The sequence below is a fragment of the Trichomycterus rosablanca genome, chromosome 22, assembly GCF_030014385.1.
Source record: "Trichomycterus rosablanca isolate fTriRos1 chromosome 22, fTriRos1.hap1, whole genome shotgun sequence".
Taxonomy (NCBI): domain Eukaryota; kingdom Metazoa; phylum Chordata; class Actinopteri; order Siluriformes; family Trichomycteridae; genus Trichomycterus; species Trichomycterus rosablanca.
Genome location: NC_086009.1, coordinates 6,905,733 through 6,925,260, shown reverse-complemented (window position 1 = coordinate 6,925,260; position 19,528 = coordinate 6,905,733). Strand labels below are relative to the sequence as shown.

Below are 19,528 nucleotides of genomic sequence, written 5' to 3'. Positions count from 1 at the left end.
AAACAGTAGACTTGATTAGCAGTGGGTATGTGCAGGTTGGCAGGAAATGGAGTATATAAATATTCTGTTACCTGTTGAGTATGGCTCCTGTCTGTCCACATGAATAAACTCGTGTCTCTCGTATTTAGCTAGGATCCACTGTTCCTTCAGCAGCCTGTAGGGGGGCAAGGCACAATCTGGATTCTATCCAGCACACACAGGCCAGTTTTGCAGATATATGACTTGCATTTGAGTGTCCATAGACACTCCATCCACTAGGAAATTGTTTTTAAAAAATATTAACAATTACTTTGTAAATTAACACTCTACCGAGTCAGAAAGTCAGAACGTCTCTGTCTTGATATTGGTCACCATTTCTTCCTTGACAGACCTACTCCCCACCAAAGGTGGGGCTTGAACGGGCAACCCTCTGATTACTAGTTTAGTAAGAAAAGTCCAGTAAGGTGGAGCTATCACTTTCCCTCCTTCGTGTTGCCTTCTATCTCTGCGGACATTTGAAGCTCTTCTAGAGAGACCGGTTCTCTCACCTCCCTGACCAAGGTCTTTCATGTTCCCCTAGAAAGATTCAAGGCTGTGCCAAGCTTCTTCCATTCGAAAATTATTGAGGCCACTGTGGTCCTGGGAACACTCAAAGCCTTAGATATTGTTTTATATCCTTGCTCTGATCTATCTTGCCTCAGATTGATTGCAGAGATCCACAGACAGTTACTCAGACTTTATGGATTGATTTTTGTCTGACAATGCAGTAAAAATTATGGGACCTCATAGACCCTGGTGTGAGCTTTTCTAAACTATGTCAAATCAATTCAAGTCACAAGGGGTGGACTTTAGTTCTAGTCATATTTCAAGAATATTTAAAGCAAACAGAACGCAAGTGACTACAATTTGGAGCGCCCAACAACAGATCAAGCTGGTAATGTAATTGTGTGTGAAATGTTTATACAATTATACACACTGGGCCCTGTAATACTCAGACATCCCAAGTCTCCTGGAAGTTCCGGGAGTCTCCCGCATATACGTAGCATCTCCCTGATGCCCGCAAGTCAGATAAAATCTCCCGGAATCTAGAACGAGCGGCCAAGAGCGACACACATGCGCACGCAGGCCGTGCGTAAATCCGTTATCTGATATACAATCTAGTGCACTGTGTAGGGAACATAAATCAATTGTCTAAAATACTGTCTAGTGCACTATGTAGGGAACATAATTAGTTATGTAATACACTATTTAGTGCACTATGTAAGGAACACAAATCATCATCTAGTTATACTTTCTAGTGCACTATGTAGTGAACATGAATGCGTTATCTAGTGCACTATGTAGGGAACATAAATCCATGATCTGATATACAATCTAGTGCACTGTTTAGGGAACATAAACCAATTGTCTAATTCACTATCTAGTGCACTACGTAGGGAACATAAATTCATATCTAAAATACTATCTAGTGCACTATGTAGGGAACATAAATCCGTTATCTGATATACAATTTAGTGCATTATGTAGGGAACCTAAATCCGTTAACTAATACACTACCTAAAGCGTTATGTAAGAAACATAAGTCTATTAACTAGTACACTCTCTAGTGCACTAAGTAAGGAACATACAGTGTATCACAAAAGTGAGTACACCCCTCACATTTCTGCAAATATTTTATTATATCTTTTCATGGGACAACACTATAGACATGAAACTTGGATATAACTTAGAGTAGTCAGTGTACAACTTGTATAGCAGTGTAGATTTACTGTCTTCTGAAAATAACTCAACACACAGCCATTAATGTCTAAATAGCTGGCAACATAAGTGAGTACACCCCACAGTGAACATGTCCAAATTGTGCCCAAATGTGTCGTTGTCCCTCCCTGGTGTCATGTGTCAAGGTCCCAGGTGTAAATGGGGAGCAGGGCTGTTAAATTTGGTGTTTTGGGTACAATTCTCTCATACTGGCCACTGGATATTCAACATGGCACCTCATGGCAAAGAACTCTCTGAGGATGTGAGAAATAGAATTGTTGCTCTCCACAAAGATGGCCTGGGCTATAAGAAGATTGCAAACACCCTGAAACTGAGCTACAGCATGGTGGCCAAGGTCATACAGCGGTTTTCCAGGACAGGTTCCACTCGGAACAGGCTTCGCCAGGGTCGACCAAAGAAGTTGAGTCCACGTGTTCGGCGTCATATCCAGAGGTTGGCTTTCAAAAATAGACACATGAGTGCTGCCAGCATTGCTGCAGAGGTTGAAGACGTGGGAGGTCAGCCTGTCAGTGCTCAGACCATACGCCGCTCACTGCATCAACTCGGTCTGCATGGTCGTCATCCCAGAAGGAAGCTGACGCACAAGAAAGCCCACAAACAGTTTGCTGAAGACAAGCAGTCCCAGAACATGGATTACTGGAATGCCCTGTGGTCTGACGAGACCAAGATAAACTTGTTTGGCTCAGATGGTGTCCAGCATGTTTGGCGGCGCCCTGGTGAGAAGTACCAAGACAACTGTATCTTGCCTACAGTCAAGCATGGTGGTGGTAGCATCATGGTCTTGGGCTGCATGAGTGTTGCTGGCACTGGGGAGCTGCAGTTCACTGAGGGAAACATGAATTCCAACATGTACTGTGACATTCTGAAACAGAGCATGATCCCCTCCTTTCGAAAACTGGGCCTCATGGCAGTTTTCCAACAGGATAACGACCCCAAACACAACCTCCAAGATGACAACTGCCTTGCTGAGGAAGCTGAAGGTAAAGGTGATGGACTAAACCCAATTGAGCACCTGTGGCGCATCCTCAAGTGGAAGGTGGAGGAGTTCAAGGTGTCTAACATCCACCAGCTCCGTGATGTCATCATGGAGGAGTGGAAGAGGATTCCAGTAGCAACCTGTGCAGCTCTAGTGAATTCCATGCCCAGGAGGGTTAAGGCAGTGCTGGATAATAATGGTGGTCACACAAAATATTGACACTTTGGGCACAATTTGGACATGTTCACTGTGGGGTGTACTCACTTATGTTGCCAGCCATTTAGACATTAATGGTGTGTTGAGTTATTTTCAGAAGACAGTAAATCTACACTGCTATACAAGTTGTACACTGACTACTCTAAGTTATATCCAAGTTTTATTTCTATAGTGTTGTCCCATGAAAAGATATAATAAAATATTTGCAGAAATGTGAGGGGTGTACTCACTTTTGTGATACACTGTACATAAATCTATCTTTCACACTATCTAGTGCACTATGTAGTACACATTAATGTGTTTGTGACGCAAACAGTTAGCTTTGTAGCTCAATTAGCAGCTGTACTGTTATCACCCATATCCTTTGGTGTGTGCAAGAGGTTTTTTAGCTTTTTTTTTTTGGGCTTGGGGGGTCGGGGTAACTCCCTGAAATGAGTTTTTGCAACTTGGGACGTCTGAGTACTAATCAATTATTTTTAAACATCCCAACCTATTAGAGTATTTGTTGCTCATCGTGTGCATCCATTTATGGCTGCAATTTACATCTTATAACGACTACTCTGAAATCTCCAATGTTTATGAGCTACAATCCAACAGGGACCAGCATCACATACTTATCAATCAGAAAAAAAGCATATGAAGGACACAGGGTTTTTTTACTTACTGGCAGTCGGTGTGTGTTGGGGTGTAATAGAACGCTGGCACCGTCTGTTGATACTTGGCTTTAGCAGCATTGTTGCCAACAGATGCAATCAACTAAAGGAAGACAGAGGAGGAGAAGTGAATAAGGATGGCAGGTGATATTTTCATAAGACAGTTTGAAACCCCAAAACCAAATGTTGCACAGGACAGAACTTGGACCAGGTTACCTATACCGGTAATAAATGGCTTTGAGGCACACTACAAGACACACATTAGCAACCCTGGAAACATACTGACACAATGAGTTACAGGTTTAAATTATGGGGGGTATTGGGGGGAGGGGGAGGGCTGTCCTAATTAATACTTGGATCCTCCAAAAAAAGGTAAAAACAATACGTTTGCACTTACTGCACTTGCACGTTTGCTACATAGCTCCACCGACCCAGGTTCCTGCTGTCTCTTACCCTCTGCTTACTGTCTGTGGCTGTATATCTAAGTGTTCAAGTTTTTCACCTCCTAAAAACATGCAGACACTGAACAGGTTATACTGAAACTATAAGAGGACAGGATGTAGTACTTTGGTAATGAGGATGATGAAAATGAGTAGTAGCAGCAACAGCAAGACCTGCTCCATGAAAATGGCCTACATTTGAGAGCAGTAAAGTGTATTAAACAAGCTAAATAGCTAGCTACTTAAATTAACATGCAGTGCCTTGGCTGATGAAGAAGCAACCAATATAGGCAGTGAAGGCAGGCTAATGAGACAATGTAGTTATATGGTTATATTATTCCCCCCCCCCCCCCCCCACACACACACACACATGGTCACTGTATAATTTGCACTCTGTTTTTTATCAGCTCCACTTACCATATAGGAGAACTTTGTAGTTCTACAACTACTACGCTGTTGGCTGGATATTTTTGGGTGGTGGACTATTCTCAGTCCAGCAGGGACAGTGAGGTGTTTAAAAACTCCATCAGCATTGCTGTGTCTGATCCACTCATACCAGCACAACACACACTAACACACCACCACCATGTCAGTATCACTGCAGTGCTGAGAATGACCCACCCCCCAAATAATACCTGCTCTGTGGTGGTCCTGGGAGAGTCCTGACCATTAAAGAACAGTGTGAAAGAGGGCTAACAAAGCATGTAGAGTAACATATAGACTACAGTCAGTAATTGTAGAACTACAAAGTGCTTCTATATGGTAAGTGGAGCTGATAAAATGGACAGTAAGTGTAGAAACAAGGAGGTGGTTTTAATGTTATGGCTGATCAGTGTATATATTACATACAATAACCTTTTACTTTTGTTCTCCCAAATGAACCATTCCACAGTAGGTACTGCAATTCCTTCGCCTTGTTCACCACACCCATGCTGCTGGCTGAGTAAGCTAGCACATGCCTTCTCAGACAGAGGAGTAGCCATCGGCTGTATGCAGACAGCCCGTATGACCTGATATGTTGAAGATTTTTTTATGTTATAATATTATTTCAGAAGGGTGTCTGGAATTAATGTTATAACACTGCACACATATAAGCAGATGTGAGCTGGAACAAACCTCTGCAACCCAGTATTTATTTCTGATATGGCTTTTTAATGTTGTGCATAATTTATCATTCTAAAATTTTAAACAATTTGTTTTTCTAGAAGGGAATATGGTTTTAAAAAATAAATACACTGTCTATCTCTATAAGGAGTCAAATACAATCAGAGGAATTACAGCCAAGAAGAAAATAATCATTTGTGAGTAAATTATCATTGAATTACTTTGATAATGAGCTGATAAAGAGTGTAAGGAGTTGATAAGCCTGAAACCTTTGTACACCTGCTCAATGTCGAATGCAGGCCATTCACATGGAGTGAGTCCCGATGTTGATAATTGCACCCTGTCCTCTTACAGATTCAGTGTAACCTATTCAGTGTCGGCATGTTTTTAGGAGGTGGAAAACCTGAGCATTAAGAGATACAGCCAGAGACAGTAAGCAGAAGGTAAGAGCCAGCAGGAACCAGGGTCAGTGGAGCTATGCAGCACAAGATAAGTGCAAACTGGTGTAGTTGTAAGTCTGTCAGTTCAAATTAGATCAGTTCAAAACACAACCTAGAAATGTAGAATATGGGCAGTAGGGTGGAGTGGGTGCTACATATCAACTGCCAGTCACTGTCTGTTTCACATGTTCTTACTATATCCACTCAAAGACATGTTGAAGGTGAAGTGGCTGGTCCAAATTACCCTAGGTGTAAGCGCGTGTTGCCCTGCAACTGATTGGCACCTGTCCATGGTGTATACCTGCCTTGTTCCTAGTGTGGACTCAAAGTCCTGATATCCCAATCCCATTGAGATGCTGTGGGAAGACCTTAAAAGAGGAGTTCATGCTCGAAAACCCTCCAATGTAGCCAAATTAAAACGATTCTGCAGAGAAGAGTGGAGCAAAATTGTGCCACCCTTGGCAGTAACAACCATAGATTTTTTTAATGATATTTAAAAGCTGCATTTTGTGTTTACTGGTGTTGTCTTCATCTTTTATTAACATTAGTTGACAATCTGATCAATCCAAATTAGCAAAAATTGAAGAAATCCTTTACTTCCAGCTTATCTATAACCCTTTGTTCATCTCACATATAAGCACACCTCTCACAGCCCTATTGAGATAAAGTTACTCAATTCCCTCCAGCAGCCTGGCAGGAAAAGGGGGACAGCACTAGTGCCAAGGCTGCAGCAGCAGAAACAGGTCAATGCGTTTTTTTTTTTACTGTGGCCAAAAATATCAGGTGCATTCTACCACAAATAGCTAAAGGTGGCAATTTAAAAACATCAGTTCTATGTTTGGTACATTTAATTTTCAAGTAGTATTTAATTTTATATGATGAGTACTCAGGTGGTGAAGAGGTATAATAAGCTGAACGAGGGTCTGAACAGACACGATTGGCTCATTTATGAGGGGGGAGGGAACTTTTTGCATCAATCAAAGTGCTTTATCCTGTCTCGATGGGTCCAGCTTCCCCAGAATCACTAGACACAGTGAACACACTTCTGACCTTTCTTGCATAAGACATGGCCAATCGTGACTGTTGGATACCCAGCCTGGTCGGTAGCACTGCTGACGTTTAAACTCATGGGCACAAACACGTCTGCACAGCGGCGTATTTTACTAACCCATTCTAACCTGAGATCCGGGTTAGAATGTCAGCTGTGCTATCGACCAGCTGGACTTGTACACAGAAAAAATTGTGTGAGGGGTGGTCAACTGAAAATAGAGATAGATTGGCACCCTGTTCAGGGTATTCTTGCCTTGCACTCACAGTGAAGCCGTACCCACTGCAACCCTGGCCAGGATAAAGTGCTTCAAAAATTGTGCACACTTTAATGCACAATAAAAAAATTGGAACGATGCAGACAGGATAACTCTACAAGAGTTTTCTTTAAACAATGGGCGCATTATTCCTAATTACTAGGGCCTATTTTTATATGTAATACTGTGGGGAGTGGCCACACTGTGGTCAGAACGTGGCTGCCAGAGCACCAGTGTGCCAACAGTAAAGCTGACTGACAAATAGGATGCAGCTCACAGGGTTCTGCTGGCATACAGTACCTGAGGAACACATTTCAACACTGAACACAAACAAACGGTTTGGGACCAAATTGAATTATTATATACTAAGCATGTCTGTTAGGATTAGTTTTTTATCACAATACAGTGATAAAGGTCCAAACTGGCATGCTGGCATCGCTAAGTAGGCACCACTGGCTGCAAGCCACATAAGGCAGATGAAGATTTTAGTCATTATTATTAATTCAAGTCTTTTACGATGTGTTTATCACGATAACAATAATTATACTTCAATATTAATTCTTCAAAAAGTTTCCGAACTTTTTAAAACTCTATTTATTAAGAATTTCAAAAACAAACGACATCACTTTTCTACATAGTCACCTTCCGATGCATTTTTCCCAGCTTTGTACCAACTTTTTATTGCCATCGGCAAATATGTTTTTGGTTCAGCGCGTAGCCACTGATGCACCGCTGCTTTCACATCATCATTACATGAAAATCTTCTTCCCCTTAAAGCTTCTTTGAGCGTCCAAAAAAGTGGAAATCAGATGGCGCTAAATCCAGACTATAATCTCTCTCAGTCTCTCAGACACGACCAATTACTACTCCGCACAACCTCACCGTTTCCAACCAAAATATAAAAGTGCGGAAACTTTTTGAAGATCCCTCGTACAAATAAAATAGTAGCTTTGGTATACATGCAGTGAAAATCCGTAACAATCCTGCACAACTGGGCACCCAGGTGGAGCAGCGGGATATTCCACTAGCACACCAGCATTAGGATTCTATACTTTCTGAGTTCAAATCTCAGATCTGCTCCCAGTCCACTGGGTAGACCGGTACACCTAGTGGGCATAATTGGCAGTGCCTGCAGCAGACACAATTGGCCACTAGTCTGCTGGGTGGGAAAAGACCGGACTATGACCAGTGGGGTCTTCGACGCGATCAGTGCGTGATTCTCCGTAGGCAAGACAGTGAATCCCACCAAAGTATGGGTGAACCTACAGGGTCGGTAGACAGCGTGTGTCAGACATGATCAGGGTCCCCAACAGTGGAAGACTAATCGGCTATGCTGAATTGAGAAAAAAAGGAAGAAAGTGCATAAATAAAATAGTTTAAAAAAAAATGTTGTATTATAATATTATAACGTTCCTTATACTGATACTTCCTATTTAGGAAGATACTGAAGTGGGACACAGCTTCTTCACTCACCTCTATTTCAGATTTCTCCCAGGGGTCGAGCAATACAGATTTGACCCTGCTGATCTGAGCGATGCTGCGGTGGATGCCTGAGCAGCCCGGACACATGAAAACACCCAGGGTAAAAGACGCCCACTCCGGACCTGCAGGACACAGAGAACCATTCTGATTGGAATTCGTTACTGAACGCATGGTGCTAATGCGGCAGGTGTGATTTCTGTTTAGATTACTGAATTCAGAATGCAAGCAAACATGACTCATGAATGAGAAATAGGCTTAACGTCTCATTCTGTTCTCTCAGAGGTGTTTGAAAGCACTGGTGCAGTTTTACCATCCTGAAGTAACAGTAAAATCACAGCACTTATCACAAATCCTGTGATTTATAGTCATCACTAGCCGTCAATGGTCTGAACTGTAAACAGCAGCTTTTTTGTGTTTTTAACGAGTTCACCAAGTTTGCAGATCAAAAATTCATTCTTAACTGGGTGAATGTGATTTATTAGCCATGCAAGCCGACATTTATGATACTGAGAGGCAGCCATGGAATGTAACACACAAGTGATTTCCTGGTTGCATCCCAAACCACATGCTATGCGCTACATGGTATTTAACTATTGGTAGTGCATTGGGATGCAACATTTTACTAAGTGACATTTTATATCCCAGCAGTTGTAATTAATCATTGTGCCACCCAGGTGTATTATTATTATGTTCAGGCCATATTTCTTAACTATACTGTCAGAAATTCCATTTAATTCAATTAAATTCAATTCAATATATTGTCATTCACAACATGCACGCGCAATGTAAACAAAAAAGAGGGTGTGGATTCACCTCGACACAGATACAGTAAGGATACAAATAATATGCAATGTGATGTGCAAATAGCAAATAATAAATGGAATAGATACAGATAAATAATACATAGAATTTAGTCTATAATAGTGCAGAGATGGGGACGTACGAAAGTCGCACACACAGCAACTTCAGACTCGGACTTGTTTCAAATGACTCGGACTCATTTGTGGGTAAATGACTGGGTAAATGTTCCAGCCAGCTTCCGGCAAAGCGATGAAGCGTCACTCCCTACTCCCTACTTTGAATTCAAATCTCACCTAAAATGGTGGAATATGTAGTGCACTTCACTGTAACAGATAATGTGAATGGAACGCTCCTACAGAATTGGCACTAATGATTGTAAAAAACTCTTTCTGAGCCAATCAGACCTTCTGATTTTGACTGTTATTTGCATTTATTTAGTTTGCAGCGTCACACAGATGATGTGTCAATGAAACGCTTGATTGGCTTTCTAACGAGTTCGTGTTTTACTTCACAACCAGGAAAAGTTTGGAGGTTTTTAATTATCTGGAACAACATAAGCAGTGGTTATGGATTTTTGGCTGTGTTTTGGATTTTGGCCGTAATTTGCAATGAAAACAAAACATCAGTTTAAGCTATTAACTGGTACCTAGGAAAGTAAAGGCACTAAGTAAAACTGCAAGATACAGTCGCTAATCTTTAGGTTTTTTTATCTGACTCGGACTCTAGCCTAAAGACTCGTGACTTGACTCGGAGTCTAGCCTAAAGACTCATATTTTGTGAACATCTCTGTAATAGTGCAAGACATATTAATGTGAGGATCAGGGGAAGAGAGTAGGGTAATCCCGATGGAGTCTTTGGAATGGTGAGTAGCACGGTTTAGGTGTATAACAGCTTGGTGAAAGAAGCTGTTCCTAAGCCTGGTTGTCCGAGAGCGGAGACTCCTGTAGCGTCTCCCAGAGGGCAAGAGGGAGAACAGTCTGTAGTTGGGATGTGTGGGAATGGGATGAGAAATTGAGGAACAAATGTGATTATAACACGTCTAAATACATAGTACTTAAACTAGGTGGACAGGCCGCTCAGGTGGCGCAGCGGTAAAAAAAGACACGCTGGAACCAGAGCTGGGATCTCGAATACATCGTATCGAGCCTTAGCACTACCTGGCGGCCACATGATAAACGATTGGCATGTTGTTCAGATATGGGCGGGACTCAGCCGGATGGGGTCTCTCTCTCATGACTGGGGCAATTACGACCTCTGCTGGCTGACTGGCTGCTCTCAGCGTGTGTCTCTCTGTACACAACGCTGAGCTGCACTGCACTTGTCAACGTGTAGGTGATAAGATGCATACGGCATGCTGCCCACGTGTCGGAGGGGGCGTGGGTTAGCTTCGTTCTCCTCAATCAGAGCAGGGATCGGCATTGGTGGAGAGGAAGCATGACACAATTGGGCAATTGGACACGCTAAAAAGGAAGAAAAAGGGAGAAAATGCATAAACAAAATAAAACAAATAATAAAAAAAAACTAGGTGGGCCTTGACAGGGAAAATGGTAAAAATAATTTAATTATGCAGTTGTTTTAGATCATCCACAGATGTAGCGTACTGAATACCAAAGCTAAAATCCACCTTGTTTAGTCTTTCTGGTGGAAACTTTATTCTAAGAAGGTATCAAAAAATGCTGATGACCAGTAATCCTTAAATAATCAGATAACTGCCAGTCTGATAATCAGACTAGTCGCATATAAATATAAATACACTAACTGACAAAAAAGGAACCACCCACCACATAGAGATACACTAACTTTGAGGAACACATGAGAAAATAAAAAAGAAAAATATATTTAAAAAGATAGGAGACAAAACAGAGGCTTCTATAAAGGGAAGTACAGAAGCGTAACTGAAACCTCTGTGTGGTTACAGAATTAAACCGGATGTCCATTCAGTACTGGCTAAGTTTGACGCTGCCAACAATAATACACATATTTTTAATAAGAATTCTCCCCTTTCCAAAGAAAATCTCTCAAAGAAAACAGCAAAACACTGTAAAAATGCTGACATGAATATGCCAGCCCAGTTGGCAACACTGCTTCATTATACGCTTTATTTAATGCATCACTGTGCAAGATATCGGTCTGTAAAACTTATAGGTCAGGGATTCTGAACCTTTTTTATGTCAGTGACACCGTTTTAAGGGCTCCAAATGTTCGCTACCCTCACCACAAATTCACATCTTATTGTGTTCTATTTTTCCAGTACGGTGCTGCAAATAAGTGCACATACCACAGTTTTTTACCACAGTCAGTCTTGCTCTCCTCAATCAGGGCGGAAATCAGCATCAGTAAAGAGGAAGCATAATGCAATTGGGTAATTGGATATGCTAAATGTCGGAAGAAAAAGGGGAGAAAATGCATAAACAAAAATATAAAAAAAGAAAAGATATATTAAATAATAATTAAATGCAGTATTTAAATCTCAACATAAAAACCGTTCTGCTCTTGGGTTCGGCACTTGGGTGGCACGGCAGTCTAACACCACCACTGACACGTCTCGATTTTCTGGTACAATTTATGAGGTGTTTCTATTGTTCCGTTCTACTGGCAGCTAAACAGCCCCAGAGCATAAAAGTACCAAGACCTAAGCGGTTTTACCGCTTCTCATGTGAATGCGCTCCTACAGCAGCTCATTCGTACATTTTAATACATACAGAGGGTCATGTATTAACTTTATTCTGATAGTCTTACACTGCTCATCAGCTCAGCACCCCACTCCAGGTAATTCTGCTGAGAGTGCTGTGCAGTGGCGAGTGCTGTTGTTCTGCTGACTACACAGTCAGCAGTCTACCCAAGCATTAGCATTGCTAGCAAATTGTCAAATGTGCTGTCTAATTAAAGTAATAGCTTTTTTGTACCAATTTTACACAACTACTACTGTCTCACAACTACTTACTGTCTCTTAAGCTTACTTCCTGCATAAACCACACAGTGAAGTAGTCATGCAATAGTTCCATACAAAAAGTGTTAGTCATAAAAAAGCTTATTGTGGGTTTTCATGCAGCAACTATCTGTGTAGTCGACCATCGCAAGGTAATGATAGCTTAGTGACATGACATGACACTATTTTTTTTATTTATTACACCATTTTAACATTAAGTATGCCAGTCTCGCATTGCGCTAAAAGGAACTTTTTCCAAATCATCAGAAACTGAGCTGCTAGATCACTGGTGACGTGTTTAGGTATATTTATTTTGGACAGTGAAGAATGAGTTTAAGTCATTTAGTCACAACATGAAGGAAGAAACCTTGCTATGTTCCTTACATATATGTAAACAAAATAACTTTTCCCGAACAAAACCCAAATGTTGCTGCAATCTTTCGGCCAGCACATCTGACCCACGGAGGGAACTCCCTACATATTTATCCTTAGGCCACTGCTGCTGGCCCATACCAATCAAAAATCAGGCAGTGCATACCTCCTGTAGCTATTTATAGACTGCCTTTTGGTAATTTATTGGGATTTCTGAGGGCGGGCATACATATTTTATTGGATGGATGAAGGTTAGACAATGCTCTCCCCGGACGAGTGTGTGCACAAAGTTGTATAACATGATCTTAAAATAATGATATGAAATGTAAGAGAGAAGCCAACAGTTCAAAAAGTCTTGCAGGATGATTTGAAGGCAGCCGGACAAACAGTTAAACAAAAAACAAAAGGCACGCCCCCATGTGGCGCAGTGGGATATTCCGCTAGCACACCAGCGCCGAGATTTTGACCTCCTCGGCGCTCATAATTGCCAGTGCCTGCAGGGAGGGATGAGCGGAATATGTGGGCGGGGTCTTCAAACGCAGTGTGAGGCGGATAGAGGCGCCTGTGCAGAGTGCATGGGTGGAAAAGGGTTCCGCTGAGGAGGTGTGAGCAGCAGTATACCCCCCTCAACTGCAAAAAATCGGGGATCCCCAGCAGCAGAAGACAAACTGACAACACTAAATTGGGTGAAAATGGGAGAAAAATGCATAGAAAATATATATTAAACAAAAGGCAATTAAATTCAATGAGATTATGTCCATTTCTACACCTTAGATAAAACCACTTTGATAAAAAAATAGTCAAATTAAACAAAAGTAGCATTTTCTGACAAAAGTTCAGGACATCATGTTTGGACAGCCCATGATATGAGCTTCTAACCCCAAATGAAGAAATACTGCCACACTGGTGAATCTTTGCTTTTCAGGAAATTGCAAAACAAGCCAGTGTGAGGAACTGCAGGCCTGGTTTGCCTCAGATATTCTGATAGGTTTTATACAGACTAATAATATCCATGGGAAAAGGAGCAAGGTGAAAATCACAGCATTACAAGAGAAACATAAAAGCATTTTGATGACTATCAAACCTGGGAAAAATAAAGTGTTATTTTTTATTTTATTTTACTGCATTTTACTAAATGTCCCCATTTTTTTTGGAAATTGAGTTTGTAGTATGACAAAGAAGGGATAGTAGTATATCTAGAAGGGATAAATATTGTATGGTACTGTCTATGCTCTGAAAATATACTATACTATAAATTCTATAATTTTAACTTTCTGACAACAGTGGGGGGAGGGGCGCTGGCACGACTGACCAGTTTGGTATAGAGGAACTGCTCAGAGGCCTGAACTCAATTCTGTTAGAAACTGGAACATACATTGACAGCCAGGTCTTCCTTGACTAAATGGGCACAAATCCCCTCTTAGAAAAGAAACGTCATGTATGTGTTGGGGTGTGTTCCCGCACTGCACCCTTGTTTCTACACACATTGTTCATTTTATCAGCTCCACTTACCATATAGAAGCACCTTGTAGTTCTACAATTACTGACTCTAGTCCATCTGTTTCTCTACATAATTTTTAACCTCCTTTTACTCTGTTCTTCAATGGTCAGGACCACCACAGAGCAGGTATTATTTGGGTGGTGGGTCATTCTCAGCACTGCAGTGACACTGACATGGTGGTGATGTGTTGGTGTGTGTTGTGCTGGTATTAGTGTATCAGACACAGCAATGCTGATGGAGTTTTTAAACACCTCACTGTCCCTGCTGGACTGTGAATAGTCCACCAACCTAAAATATCCAGCCAACAGCGCCCCATGGGCAGCGTCCTGTGACCACTGATGAAGGTCTAGAAGATGACCAACTCAAACAGCAGCAATAGATGAGCGATCGTCTCTGACTTTACATCTACAAGGTGAACCAACTAGGTAGGAGTGTCTAATAGAGTGGACAGTGAGTGGACACGGTATTTAAAAACTCCAGCAGCGCTGCTGTGTCTGATCCACTCATACCAGCACAACACACACTAACACACCACCACCAAGTCAGTGTCACTGCAGTGCTGAGAATCATCCACCACCTAAATAATACCTGCTCTGTGGTGGTCCTGTGGGGTCCCTGACCATTGAAGAACAGAGTAAAAGGAGGTTCAAAAAGTATGTAGAGGAACAGATGGACTACAGTCAGTAATTGTAGAACTTCAAAGTGCTTCTATATGGTAAGTAGAGCTGATAAAATGGACAGCGTGTATAGAAACAAGGAGGTGGTTTTAATGTTATGGCTGATCTGTATACAGTGTATATTAAATAATGAAAACAAAAGTGGTCAATTCTTTGTGACCACTTTTTGTTTTTGTATCACTGTAAATAGTCAGTGGTGGATTATTGATGGACAAGTAAATCACATGGTCACTGAGAAATTGTGCAGACCAACGAATAGGCTAAGCAGTACATGCATATGTACAAAGGTCCAAAAGGTGTAAATATCAGCAATTAATTGGACTTTGTATTAGTAAAAGACAAAAACAGAACAACCACACCCTTATTATATGGCTTTGTTGTGTTTTACCGTTTAACTTCTATGCAAAAATAAATCTGGGCAAAAGCACCAAAAGGATCAAAAGTAAGGGAGAGGACAAACCAGGTAGACCAGGTAAAGCAATGTCAACATACTTTTGAGACCATGTTGTGCATCTTACAGCAGTCTTGGGATTTTACTCATGTTTGAAACCTTTGAACAAATAATGACTACAAGGCTGCACATCAACAGCGGTTTCAAATACCTGTCTTTGAGCCTAGTTTCTTGTGTATGTTAGAAGTTTAGCATGTTCTCAGTGGATTCCTCAAACTGAATCTACTAAATTGCTCCTAGTTGGAAATAAGTGACTAAACGTGGGCTATGGGTTTGCCGCCCTGTGATGGACAGGCGCCCAGTCCAGGGTGTGCTCCTACCATCCACAAGATGTTTTCTATGTATGTTTTTATGTATGTTAGAAGTTTAGCATGTTCTCTGTGGATTCCTCCAACTAAATTGCACCTAGTTGGAAATAAGGGACTAACAAATGGGGTGTGCCGCCTGTGATGGACAGGTTCCCAGTCCAGGTGTGCTCCTACCATCCACAAGATGTTTTCTGGACACACTGTGACCCTGGCCAAAGCAGAGCGGCTACGTTTTTTATGTATGTTAGAAGTTTAGCATGTTCTCTGTGGATTCCTCAAATTGAATCAACTAAATTGCTCCTAGTTGGAAATAAGTGACTAAACGTGGGCTATGGGTGTGCCGCCCTGTGATGGACAGGCGCCTAGTCCAGGGTGTGCTCCTACCCTGCGCACGATGTTTTCCGGACCCACCGTGACCCTGGCCAAAGCAGAGCGGCTACGTTTTTTATGTATGTTAGAAGTTTAGCATGTTCTCAGTGGATTCCTCAAACTGAATCAACTAAATTGCTCCTAGTTGGAAATAAGTAACTAAACGTGGGCTATGGGTGTGCCGCCCTGTGATGGACAGGCGACCAGGCGCCCAGTCTAGGGTGTGCTCCTACCCTGTGCCAGATGTTTTCCGGACACACCGTGACCCTGGCCAAAACAGAGCGGCTACGTTTTTTATGTATGTTAGAAGTTTAGCATGTTCTCTGTGGATTCCTCCAACTAAATTGCACCTAGTTGGAAATAAGGGACTAACAAATGGGGTGTGCCGCCCTGTGATGGACAGGCGCCTAGTCCAGGGTGTGCTCCTACCCTGTGCCGGATGTTTTCCGGACACACCGTGACCCTGGCCAAGACAGAGCGGTTAAGTTTTTTATGTACAGTGTATCACAAAAGTGAGTACACCCCTCACATTTCTGCAGATATTTAAGTATATCTTTTCATGGGACAACACTGACAAAATGACACTTTGACACAATGAAAAGTAGTCTGTGTGCAGCTTATATAACAGTGTAAATTTATTCTTCCCTCAAAATAACTCAATATACAGCCATTAATGTCTAAACCACCGGCAACAAAAGTGAGTACACCCCTTAGTGAAAGTTCCTGAAGTGTCAATATTTTGTGTGGCCACCATTATTTCCCAGAACTGCCTTAACTCTCCTGGGCATGGAGTTTACCAGAGCTTCACAGGTTGCCACTGGAATGCTTTTCCACTCCTCCATGACGACATCACGGAGCTGGCGGATATTCGAGACTTTGCGCTCCTCCACCTTCCGCTTGAGGATGCCCCAAAGATGTTCTTTTGGGTTTAGGTCTGGAGACATGCTTGGCCAGTCCATCACCTTTACCCTCAGCCTCTTCAATAAAGCAGTGGTTGTCTTAGAGGTGTGTTTGGGGTCATTATCATGCTGGAACACTGCCCTGCGACCCAGATTCCAGAGGGAGGGGATCATGCTCTGCTTCAGTATTTCACAGTACATATTGGAGTTCATGTGTCCCTCAATGAAATGTAACTCCCCAACACCTGCTGCACTCATGCAGCCCCAGACCATGGCATTCCCACCACCATGCTTGACTGTAGGCATGACACACTTATCTTTGTACTCCTCACCTGATTGCCGCCACACATGCTTGAGACCATCTGAACCAAACAAATTAATCTTGGTCTCATCAGACCATAGGACATGGTTCCAGTAATCCATGTCCTTTGTTGACATGTCTTCAGCAAACTGTTTGCGGGCTTTCTTGTGTAGAGACTTCAGAAGAGGCTTCCTTCTGGGGTGACAGCCATGCAGACCAATTTGATGTAGTGTGCGGCGTATGGTCTGAGCACTGACAGGCTGACCCCCCACCTTTTCAATCTCTGCAGCAATGCTGACAGCACTCCTGCGCCTATCTTTCAAAGACAGCAGTTGGATGTGACGCTGAGCACGTGCACTCAGCTTCTTTGGACGAATAATGCGAGGTCTGTTCTGAGTGGACCCTGCTCTTTTAAAACGCTGGATGATCTTGGCCACTGTGCTGCAGCTCAGTTTCAGGGTGTTGGCAATCTTCTTGTAGCCTTGGCCATCTTCATGTAGCGCAACAATTCGTCTTTTAAGATCCTCAGAGAGTTCTTTGCCATGAGGTGCCATGTTGGAACTTTCAGTGACCAGTATGAGAGAGTGTGAGAGCTGTACTACTAAATTGAACACACCTGCTCCCTATGCACACCTGAGACCTAGTAACACTAACAAATCACATGACATTTTGGAAGGAAAATGACAAGCAGTGCTCAATTTGGACATTTAGGGGTGTAGTCTCTTAGGGGTGTACTCACTTTTGTTGCCAGTGGTTTAGACATTAATGGCTGTATATTGAGTTATTTTGAGGGAAGAATAAATTTACACTGTTATATAAGCTGCACACAGAGTACTTTTCATTGTGTCAAAGTGTCATTTTGTCAGTGTTGTCCCATGAAAAGATATACTTAAATATCTGCAGAAATGTGAGGGGTGTACTCACTTTTGTGATACACTGTATGTTAGAAATTTCGCATGTTCTCAGTGGATTCCTCAAACTGAATCAACTAAATTGCTCCTAGTTGGAAATAAGTGACTAAACGTGAGATATGGGTGTGCCGCCCTGTGATGGACAGGTGCCCAGTCCAGGTGTGCTCCTACCCTGCGCCCACCGTGACCCTGGCCTGAAGAAGTAGCAGCTAATACAAATAAATAAACAAATGAAAAGGCAAAATTAGAAACTTAACACTTCACCAACAGGTACAAGTCGCATTATTGTTACTGAATGAAATCGGCGCAGACGAGCTTAGAATAAACCGGGTTCGGTTCGTCCCGGATGTTACCTGGAGCACCGCAGTCGGCGCAGACGCTGTTTCCCGGTGTGTTCCGGATCTCCTGAAGTCTGCGTCTGTTGTGGTCTGGTTCAGATGCCATGATGAGCACTTGATGATGAGTTTTCCACCGATGAGACTCCCTAAAGCTGCGATTCGGCAAGGACTCACCGATCTGATGTCAGTGCGCGTCAGTGCGCGTCAGGCGAGTGCAGACCGGTGGCGCATTTCCAGGCGACTCGATGCCGGTAGTGTCATATACTGTCGTTCTAAAGTGATATCAGACTAACGTGAAGATAGTGGGGGTCTCCACGACGAGCGAAGGTCTGAGTTCCACACGGAGGCTGTGGCGTGGAATGAATTCCGCCTCTATACTGACTGAGACTCGGGCGTTTTCCTCCCATCGCTCAAAGAGAGACCTCAAGCGGCCACGCTCATATGAGTTTTACACATATTCACCTGCCAACTCATTTCTACTGGACATGTGGAATACTTGACCTGAAAATAGAGCCCAAAAGACTCCTTTATTTTGGCATGCTTTTTTCAACATGATGTTGCAGTGTGTCTGTGGGAATTTGTTCCCCTTTTAGTTAAAAAGAGCATTTTCTTTTCTTTTTTTTATGCATTTTCTTCCTTTTTCTCCCCCTTTAGCTTGTCCAATTGCCCAATTTGCATCACGCCCCCTCTCTGCCCTGACCGAGGAGATCGAAGCTAACCCACATCCCCTCCGACACGCGAGCAGCAAGCCGTATGCATCTTGCCACCCACACGTTGACGAGTGTTGCGCCACCTAGCGTTGCGTGCGGAGAGACACACCCTAAGAGCACTCCTTCCTCATCTCCGTGTGGGCGCCTCTAATCAGCCAGCAGAGGTCGTAACTGCACCATTCTGACAGAGAGAGACCCACTTCCGGCCTTAGTCCCGCCCATCTGAACAACAGGCCAATCGTTGTTCGTATAGCCGCTCAGCCTCGACCGGTAAGGCAGAGCTGGATTCGATACGACGTACTCGAGATCCAGCTCCGGGTTGCAGCGCGTGTCTTTACCGCTGCCACCTGAGCGGCGAAAAGAGCCTTTTCCAGGTAAACGTAACGTATCCCTAATTTGTTTAATAACCTAAATATGAAGCCATATTTCCCTTTACAATAACTGCAACAGTCTTTTCTACCTGATTTTGGAGTGTGTCTGTGGGAATTTGTCCCTCTTCCATGAAAAGAGCATTTTCAAAGTAAGGTTGATATGCCAATGCTAACGTATCCCTAAGATGTTTAATGACCTAAATATGAAGACCTATTT

The 19,528-nt window shown here is 42.7% G+C and overlaps 1 protein-coding gene across 1 annotated transcript in view; it reads right to left on the bottom strand.

Moving 5' to 3' along the window:
- The window catches only part of LOC134336057 (arf-GAP with dual PH domain-containing protein 1), a 30,419-nt gene extending 11,852 nt beyond the window's left edge, over nt 1–18,567 (bottom strand). Inside the window, exons 1-4 of the mRNA XM_063018727.1 lie at nt 18,246–18,567; nt 8,365–8,495; nt 3,615–3,706; nt 72–154 (exon numbers count right to left, since the gene is read on the bottom strand). Coding sequence (XP_062874797.1) covers nt 72–154; nt 3,615–3,706; nt 8,365–8,495; nt 18,246–18,336 — 397 coding nt within the window. The 5' untranslated portion in view covers nt 18,337–18,567. The remainder of the gene's footprint in view (nt 1–71; nt 155–3,614; nt 3,707–8,364; nt 8,496–18,245) is intronic.
- Nucleotides 18,568–19,528: the final 961 nt, after the last annotated feature.